The sequence below is a fragment of the Bombina bombina genome, chromosome 3 (assembly GCF_027579735.1).
Source record: "Bombina bombina isolate aBomBom1 chromosome 3, aBomBom1.pri, whole genome shotgun sequence".
Lineage (NCBI taxonomy): Eukaryota > Metazoa > Chordata > Amphibia > Anura > Bombinatoridae > Bombina > Bombina bombina.
In genome coordinates, this window is record NC_069501.1 from 937,576,942 (window position 1) to 937,587,733 (window position 10,792).

At 35.0% G+C, this 10,792-nt stretch overlaps 1 protein-coding gene across 1 annotated transcript; it reads left to right on the plus strand.

The window, feature by feature from the left end:
• The first annotated feature begins 4,341 nt into the window (after window positions 1-4,341).
• On the plus strand, window positions 4,342-10,263 carry LOC128652559 (protocadherin-8-like). The gene is made up of 4 exons (XM_053705490.1): window positions 4,342-6,693; window positions 7,657-7,724; window positions 8,989-9,122; window positions 9,887-10,263. Exons 1-4 carry the CDS (start codon window positions 4,342-4,344, stop codon window positions 10,261-10,263), a joined length of 2,931 nt encoding a protein of 976 aa, XP_053561465.1.
• Window positions 10,264-10,792: the final 529 nt, after the last annotated feature.

Here is a 10,792-nt window from a genome sequence, read left to right on the forward strand (position 1 = left end):
GTGTACTGCATGTTTATTATTGTTTACCAGTGCTTACGCTATATAGACATAAAGGCTAGATTCCCAATAAGTAATTTAAAAGTAGATTCATGAGGTGCTTTTTTAAAAAGGTTATTTTTAGAGATCTGTGAATTCCGGTGTTTAGAAATGCATTTCTATGTATCTAATTTAAATAATTGTAGTAGAGTCTTTGTAGTGTGAAAACGGTCATCTAAGACCGAGAAACGTTGTGTTATGAAATAAAGTCAAAGTCAAGTATAAGACATTGGATCCACGAACTTTATTTTAACTATTTTTAACAGTTGGTTTTATTTTTTGGAGTGTGCTGTTCACGGTGCTACACGGTTACCACTGTGCATATTAGCCTACCGGGTTAGGCTACCTCCAGAAGTGTGCTAAAGCAGAGACCAGACTGGGAGAGAAATTCATCCGGTATCTATTTGAACACCCCAGGGAACGGATTACGAACGATGAGAGTGGGAGTTATCTGGACGACTCAAAAAGTTCCAGAAGGCATTTGTGACACTTCTCAAGTGTCAGGGAGCTTGTAAGTACCAGTTTTTCATGCGCTTCTGAACCTTGTCTGTATCTATTGATCGTACACTATGGTGGCGCCTTCTTTTGTTTTATTCTACATTTCTACAGATTCTGTTCTTTTGGGACACCAGCAAAAGTTTTGAAGAAGTTGCGAGCCATCTGTTGACCGAGTTTGAGAGAGTACTCTCACATTTGTGGACTACTATTGGTTTCACTAGGGAATATCGATGTAGCAGTATCAGCTAAGTCATTGCACATTTTTGGTTAATCACTGACCAAAACGAATTGTCATTCACTGTGATAGTTTTATTTGTGTTCTTATTCATCTTATTTTAAAGTTATATCTATATTATATATTTTATATAGAGGTTTCAGCACCACTTTTTTTTGTTGGCGCACTGTTCATATTTATAATATTTAATGTTTTTTTCTCATTGCTAGCGATTCTCCTTTGCTGTGCAAAATATCATATACTGTTTAATTTAACACAACTATATATGTTAATGGGAGGAACAATAATAAGATGATAGATAGATAGATAGATAGATAGATAGATAGATAGATAGATAGATAGATAGATAGATAGATGATAGACAGGCAGATGATAGATAGATTAGATAGATAGATAGATGATAGATAGATAGATAGATAGATAGATAGATAGATGATAGATTGATAGATAGATTGATAGACAGATAGACAGAAAGATTACAGGTAGATAGACATATAGGCAAGAAGACAGAGATAGATAAATAGATAGATAGATAGATAGATAGATAGATAGATAGATAGATAGATAGATAGATAGATATATAGATGATAGATAGATAGATAGATAGATAGATAGATAGATAGATAGATGATAGATGATAGATATACAGATTACAGGCAGATAGACAGATAGGCAAGAAAACCGATAGACAGAGATAGATAGATAGATGATAGATAGATAGATGATAGATAGATAGATAGATAGATAGATAGATAGATAGATAGATAGATGATAGATAGATAGATTGATAGATAGATTGATAGACAGATAGACAGAAAGATTACAGGAATATAGACATATAGGCAAGAAGACAGAGATAAATAGATAGATGATAGATAGATAGATAGATAGATAGATAGATAGATAGATAGATAGATAGATAGATAGATAGATAGATAGATAGATAGATTACAGGCAGATAGACAGATAGGCAAGAAGGCAGATAGACAGAAAGAGATAGATGATGATGATAGATAGATAGATAGATAGATAGATAGATAGATAGATAGATAATAGATAGATAGATAGATAGATAGATAGATAGATAGATAGATAGATAGATAGATAGATAGATAGATGATAGATGATAGATATACAGATTACAGGCAGATAGATGGATAGGCAAGAAAACATATAGACAGACAGAGATAGATAGATAGATAGATAGATAGATAGATAGATAGATAGATAGATAGATAGATAGATGATAAATAAAAATAGATTTGAGTGTTTTAACTAACACTATAAGGTATATTACAATACTTTGTAAAGTAGAAGCTAGCGTGTGTCTGAGTTACAGGATGTGTCTCCTTACTCACCATTAATTAAAGGCTTTTCACACTTCCTTAAACAAATGTATTGAAGACTTGGAAACAATTTAAGACTGTTTAACCCAAATCAATGTGTATTCGCCAAACCAAAAAAACTGAATATACCTAACCCTTTCACTGCTGATAGCTGAAACATTGAAATGAGACAGCTTGGTTGTGAGAGAAGGCTCAAACATATTACTACTGAATTATTTGCAGCACTTTGTAACAAAGGTTACAATAGCATAAACATATCAGTGGAGTGCATATTATCATAAAATAGTTAAAGGTATCCTTAGGATATCTTTATACAGCCAACAGCAACTGCAAAACTAAATTCCCTAAAACATAAACTTATCCCTGATTTCTTTTTTGGCATTGTTAAAATCCAATTTTCTGGTCTAATTTACAGACTGCTTGTAGTGATTAGTGTTTTACTGCTCTTGTTTAAGAGACAAAAGGGCTCACTGTGGGGGGCAGTGACACTTCGGCTGGCTGGAGGGAGAAACAAAATTGTACCAAACTGAGCAAGAGGAACAAATTGCTCTTTTTTCACTTGGCCACTTGACACATTTGGAGCTTTTGTGTTTTTTTCCAAATAGATCTAGAAGTTTGGTTGCTGCATTTTTGAGTATTGTTAACATTTTTTTGTTTTGGTTTAGAAAGTGCACCAAACGCAGTTTTGTTGACAATAAACTGTCTGGCAGATGCAGTCCAAGATGTGCCATAATGTATAACAACTCTATACTTGCATAGTCAGGCAACTTATCATTTTTTTAACTTGTTTGAATTTGGATCATTGCTTCAGGGATACTGTATGTAAATGGTGTAAATATCACCAGATGGGCGAACCTTACATACTGTTCAGCCTTTAGGGGGACACAAACTGAGTTAATTCATATAAATCTTTGCCAAACACAATCATTCCATCCTTACAAACAAGTATCTACTGTTTTCTGAGACGTCTGTAGCTACTTTGTATTTCAAAAGACCTAAGGGCATTATCCAATTACCCATTGAGTACTAATTGGTGACTTGATAACTAGAGGGTATTAATTGAGTCAATGTAAAGTACTGTTTGCTCAATCAAAGGCCTTTTAATGAACTTACATCCTTCCTCAGACTTGTATAATTAGTTTTTATAAATATATCTGCATTATTCCAGTTTCCTACACACTCCTCACCTACACAGACAAATATACGCTCACACTTAAATACACATTCTTTTAACCATATGTTTCATGATCAACATCTGCAGTAACATTGTGAAACCAACCTTGTTTTACTATAAATATAATATAAAAGTAAACGTAAATTGGCTTAATAACTCAGATTATTCTGAACTAAGCAAAACACCAAAAAGTAACTAAAATAATTGTTCCTTTCTATTTATACTGTACAATTTTCTTTTTCTTATTTATTTATGGATGTATGTATTTAGTTTTTTTTATTAACCATTTATATTTATTCATCAATATTTGTATTGCCTTATATATGCTTCCTGGTAACACTAAAATTATATTTACTTAAAATATCAATAATATGTGCTTTAGTCTGTCTAAGTTTTATTTCTTTATTTTCAAACAGCTTTTCGTTTAAGTTTACATGTTTTTGTGAGGTCATTGTAAACCAAAAACACTAAATAACTCCTTTAAATTTAGAAGGATAGTCACATGTAATTATCATATTAATATTTATGATAAAAAAATGTTACTGTTCAAGAATTCATTTCTGGCCATTGAAATTGACTTTTAAAGCTCATTTTGTATTGTTAATAGCGTTAGTTGTATCTGTTTAAGATTCTGTATACTTGTTTTGACATTTGTGTTTAAAGTGATACAAAATTACACTGATATGTTCAGAAGATGTCATAAAATATAACTGTTTTATATATTATACAAACTTCATCTGAGATCCCAGTAATGACAGCTTCATTTGTTCTGCCTCACTTGCCATTTGCCTTTGTCAAACAGAACAGCTATTGGTGAAAGGGGAGTCTCATTTACATATCCCAGAGGATATAACCTGAGGGGAGAGATGAGACACATCAGATAAACAGACACTGCTTCTGAATTTACTGCAGGGACCATTCTAACAGGATTTAAGTGGCTGACTGCATAGTTGAAGTAAATTATTGAACTTATTTGTTTTCAACTTAAAAAGAACATAAGGACTTTTACTTTGCTTTATTCTATACCAAAGAAGCACAAGAGACAAGAAAATATGTGGATTATTTTAAAAGGTCCCTTGCTGCTGTTGCTGGTTATGCTTTCTAAATCAGTAATATCTGAGACTCTCCATTTCTACACTTATGAAGAAGAGGCTCCTGGAACAGTCATTGCAGTTCTGTCCAACCACTCAGTGTTCAACTTTACAGAGAGTTCTGTCACCAACTTTCGTCTGAAGCGATTCAATACAACAGTTATCCACGTCAGAGAGAGTGATGGGCAGTTAAGTATTGGGGAGAGGATAGACCGGGAACAGCTTTGCAAGCAGTCTGTCCCATGCATCCTTTCCCTGGATGTTGTTAGCTTTTCTAAGGAGCAACTGAAGCTGATTCACATTTTAGTAGAGGTGATAGACATCAATGACAACAGCCCTCATTTCTCCAGTACCGAGATAAATGTAGAAGTGTCTGAAAGTTCCCCTGTTGGCACTAGGATACCAATAGGAATTGCAGTTGATGAAGATGTTGGGTCAAATTCTATTCAAAGCTTTCAAATTTCAGATAACAGCCTTTTCAGCTTGGAAGTGCAGACCCGAGCTGATGGTGTAAAATATGCAGACTTGGTGCTAATGAAAGAGTTGGACAGGGAGAAACAATTATTTTACTCTTTGGAACTGGTTGCAACAGATGGGGGGAGCCCATCTCGCTCTGGTAGTGCACTGGTTAATGTCAGAGTCCTGGACTTTAATGACAATAGCCCAGTATTTGAGCGAAGCTCTGTGACAGTGGACCTTATGGAGGATTCCCCAGTAGGACAACTATTGGCGAACATTAATGCATTTGACCCTGATGAAGGTGTAAATGGGGAAGTGAGTTATGGTTTTAGCCCACAGGTTTCTCCAGAAGTTCGTCAGCTGTTCAAGATTGATCCTAAATATGGTGGAATAACTCTTGAAGGCCAGGTTGACTTTGAAACCAAACAAACATATGAGTTTGATGTGCAGGCTCAGGACATGGGTCCAAACCCACTTACAGACACTTGTAAAATCACTGTACATATTATAGATGTGAATGACAATGCTCCAGCCATTACTATCACCCCTTTGACTTCTATTAGTGCAGGAGTCCCCTATATTGTGGAGTCAGCCCCTAAAGACAGCTTTGTAGCTCTAATCAGCATCACAGACAGAGACTCTGGTCCAAATGGGCACGTTGACTGCACACTGTATGGACACGAGCACTTCAAGTTGCAGCAGGCATATGAGGACAGCTTTATGATAGTCACCACCTCAGCTTTAGACCGAGAGAGGATATCAGAGTACAACCTGACTATAGTGGCTGAAGACCTAGGCTTCCCTTCATTGAAAACCTACAAAACTCAGACAATTAGAGTAAGTGATGAGAATGATAATCCCCCCATGTTTGCCCAATCACAGTTTGACGTTTCTGTCATGGAAAACGATGCACCTGGAACATACATTACTACAGTTGTGGCCAGAGACCCTGATGCAGGGGAAAATGGTAAAGTAACTTACAACCTGGTGGACACTAAAGTGATGGGGCAATCATTGTCCACATATGTTGCTCTTGACTCTGTCTCTGGTGTGCTGCGTGCAGTGAGAAGTTTTGATTATGAAAAGATTAAGCAAATAGATCTTGAAATCCAGGCTACAGACAATGGAATCCCAGAACTCTCAACTCGCACACAAATCAAAATCAACATAATTGATCAAAATGACAACCCTCCCGTAATAACATATCCTTTCCTGACAAATGGATCTGCAGAGATAACGCTACCAATCAGAGCACCTGAAAGTTATTTAGTTTTCCAGATTAAAGCTAGTGATGCAGATGAAGGACTGAATTCACATTTGTTCTACACAATAACAAGAGACAACCACAGGCTATTTTCCATCAACAGAGAAACAGGTGAAGTGTTTTTAAGAAGACAAATACACTCTCTGGAACTTCAGGACTTGAGCATTGTGATTGCAGTGTATGACAGTGGCAGGCCTTCCTTATTCTGTAGTGCAGCCATCAAGTTCACTCTAACAGATACCACCCCTGCCAGCATTGAGATAGTGATCATGGAGCCTTCTGCTGAAGAGCAGCACCAGATTGACCTCACCTTCATCTTCATTGCAGTATTAGCTGGTGGTTGTTGCTTGCTACTTACAGCCATCATATTCGTTGCCTGTACCTGGAAGAGAAAGTCGGATCAATTTAAAAGTGAACCAGCTCAGATGAAAATGTGCAGAGAAGACAAATTGCTGAACAATGCTGCTCCCCCTACATCTTCTAGTTCAGGATCCTCTGTCACCCAGTCTGATTCCTTCCCGATCTCTATCAGCACAGAGTCTGAGGACTGCAGTGAGATCAGCCCAAGTTCTCATAAAGGTTCAATCCATGTAAGTATTTTTATATTATACTAAATGTATAATAAACTTTATTTGCTATATTGGTAATTAATATATGTTTTTCCTTTCATGCATGAACATGTTTGCTCTTGTTATTGTCTTATACATGTTTATATGAGTAAGCATGTTGGTCAAAAATCAGTACTTGTTATTGTACTAACAACATATATTAAAAGCTAAGCTTTTGATAGTTTTTTTCCCCTCTTTCCTATGCCTGAGCAAATGCTATTATAATTGATTTTACAAACTATAACATGAAATTTAGGGGTCTGAGCTGAATGCAGGGAGTCTGACACAATAGCCAGTTTAAGAAAACAGTGCAGCGTTTATTTAATGTTATACTTTGTAAAATCAATACTGTTTAATTTCCAGCTAAGAGGAATTATATAGAAAAGAACAAAGGTGACTCTAAGAGATTATACCCACCAGGCAGTGTGCCCCTTTAATTTAACATTAATGTAGTTTTGATTCAATGTGTCAAGTTATAATTGTAAATTCCATCATAGTGATCAGTATTACTTGTAATTGAAGATGATTAGACACTTTCAAAAGCTTTTTTTTTTTTTTAAGGAGAAAAAATAGCCCTTGTTTTGCATAAAATTCTGCTTGTCCCAAGTTCCCTAGAGAGGTCAAAAAAGAAAATTCTTGCAAATGCTGCAAATCAAATAGCTTATTTGCAGCATTTTGAAAATATAGGTTACACATTTTGCTTTTTGGTCTCTCTAGGGATTATGGGACAAGGCACAACTGTTTTACACAAAAGAGGTGTTTAATGTTACTTTAAAATGTATTTTATATCTATTAGTACTTACTGTTATTTTGACATTTAAGTTATGCACTAAACATTAGCATGTAATAAATTGATAAGATATAGGGCGATTACACAATCCTCACTTATTCCAGCCATTTTGTAGCTTTTTATCAGTGGGAAATAATAACTTTATTCTCTTTCAGGGTTCCATCACTGCCCCATCAGAACACACATCCAGCTGGCATGAAGACAAATCTGTGAGGAGCATAAGGTAATTTGGATTCTTCATGTCACAGGATAGTGCATTTCTAAAATGTAACACCTATTGATGTATAAGTCATTCTACTTAAAGGGACAGTAAAGTCAAAATTAAATGTTCAGGATTCAGGTAGAACATGCAATTTTAATTTTAAACAACTTTTCAATTCATTTTTATTATCAATTTAGCTTATTTCTCTTGGTATTATTTGCTAAAGACTAATCCTAGGTGAGCTCAGGAATGTGCACGTGTATTTAGCCATCAGGGAGCAGTGTTTGCAACAAAGTTTATAGCAATATTATACATACACAAACTGCTGCTATATAGAATGCTACAGATACTCTATGGCAGCAGTTTGCAACTATGTATAAATTTGCTATAAACATTGTAGCAAACACTGCTGCCAAATGGCACGTGCACTCTTCTGAGCTTACCTAGGACTACTCTTTAACAACTTTTTAAAGAATACCAAGAGAAATTAGCAAAATTGTTAACAGAAGTAAAATGGAAAGTTGTTTATAATTTAATTCTCTATGCAATCCATGTAAGTTTACTTTTAACTTTACTATCCCTTTAAAGGGCATACTATTACCATTACTAATCATTCCTTGTAAAAATGGGAGTGGCTAACATCAATGGTCAACATAAAAATGTGCTGCACCTCCCATCTGACCCTTCAATGGGTTTTGTGTGGCCCCTTAGCACCAAAGAGAAGAAAACAGATCAGTAATTTGTTCCACATTGTTCTCATTAGTATATGTAATGTGTATTTTGTACATTTGAGTAGTACATACAGTTATTCAATTATAACTTAAATGTATTAATTATAAGTAACTCCACCGGCCCTCCATAGAAAAAGTTTGTGGGTACCCTGATTTACATAATGTAGGGGTGTATTTTAGACTAAGCCAAGGGCAGAAAGATATGGGGCAGCAAATTTAAAGAGGTAGTTAGTTCTATGGCATGATTCCTTCCCACTAGTCTAATACCCTCTGAATGCTTTCTTTTTTATTTTACTACAAATCAATGATCCTTGCTTGTCTAAGAATAAATTACCTCTGCACACATCCCAGCCTCTATTTCTGAGACATAAATGAAGCAGAAAATGAGCTAAAATAGTTGGGTTAAGGAATTTGGGGGCAGCATATTTCCCAGTGCCTAGGACCACACAAAACCTAAATATATGCCCATGAGGTAATGCATAGTAAAACTTTTTTTAGAATATTACAAAAAGTTATTAACATATTTTGTTTTTCTTTCCAATTTTTTATTTCAGTGGACATTCCCATCTGGAGAGGCTCAGTGCAAGAGACAGTGGCAGAGGGGACAGTGATTTCAATGACAGTGATTCTGACACCAGTGGGGAAGCACTGAAAAAGAACTGTCAGCAGGGTACACAGAAACAAGCTGGTGAGTTTTATTTGTAACTGAATTACGTTTTGTTATTTTGGCTATATATTTTTGTGCTGTGTAAAGGCCTGTACAGAGATGTTTGTTGGCTTTAAAAATGTGGGGATTTAACAATGGTTAATGCAAGCCTCTGTATTAAGAGGGCATTAGTTGTGTAGGAGGTGTTATTCAATTCTACTATTGATTCCTAATTTTCCTTTAAAGGTATAGTCTAATCAAAACTAATCTTTCATGATTCAGATAGAACATGCAATTTTAAGCAATTTTCTTATTTATTCATATTATCAATTTTTATTCCTTCTCTTTGTATCTTTATTTGAATGTAAGCTTAGGAGCGAGCCCATTTATGGCTCATAACTTGGGTAGCACTTGCTGATTGGTGTCTAAATGTAGCCACCAATCAGCAAGCGCTACCCATGTCCTGAACCAAAAGTAGGCCGGCTCCTAAGCTTATATTCTTGCTTTTTCAAATAAAGATACTAAGAGAATGAAGACAAATAAATAATAGGAGTAAATTAGAAAGTTGCTTAAAACCGCATGCTCTATCTGAACCATGAAAGTTTAATTTTGACTAGACTATCCCTTTAAATTCCTCACTTGTGTGCATGGTAAATTAAACCGTATTTTTATCCCTTTCACTTTTAAAGAAAGCTACATCATGATTGGATACAGTAACGTTAAATATTTACAATATCAATATAAGAAAATGTGCATTGATACAACTGAATTAAATATATTAATCTTCTTTTGATATTTCTTTAAAGGTCCTGCTTGCAAAGACACTCCAATTGCCTACAGAAATGCAGAAACCTATTACACTTTGCAGACAAATAATTCTGCAATAAGCCAGAACTATATGATGCACTGTGAAAAAGGGTACACTATGTCTTACCCTGTAGCTCCAGGTCACTACAACACTTACCACCCAAGAGTACCTAACGTTCATATACCACATCATAACCTTAAAGATTCATATTACTATGTCCCAAAGACTGAAAGAACACAGGTAGAATACGAAAGATACCTGCTCAGTAGGGTTGGAACCCTATCTCCACCAAGAGTAACCAGAAGATATGAAGAGAAACACAATACAGACATTTCTTTGCATCCTAAACCTTCTGAAATTGCTACAACATTTTAATCTTTTAGTTACAAAAAAAAAGAGAAGAACGTTTCCAGTTAATCTGAATTGTGGATTTTAAATATGGGGTATAAAGATAATTGCTCCATTTTGTTTGCAAATATAGGTTAACATTCTGGGAAAGTCATGTTTAGAATGCATAAAATAATATCAGATTGTTTATAATTAGACACAATAGTAGATTACCGAGTAAGCACAGTAACAGGAGTGGAAGCAAATATGATCACGGGTTTTGAACACCTCACCCTTGTATATATTATTAAGGGAGTATTTTTCTCTTTTGCACTCCTTACTAACATTGTATATGTGTAGGGTATTGTATGTATATATGTTGTAACCCATAAATGAGAGTCTGTATATATGGCATTGTTTATGTATTAAAGTATGCTTATACTTTTTCAATAAATATTTATTTAGTAAAATTTATAAACCATGTTTACTATGTCTTTTTAATACACTGTTAGTGGGTTTTTTTAACCACAATAAGGCTTTTCTAATACTGTGTCAAACCCATTGCCCAGAACAAGAA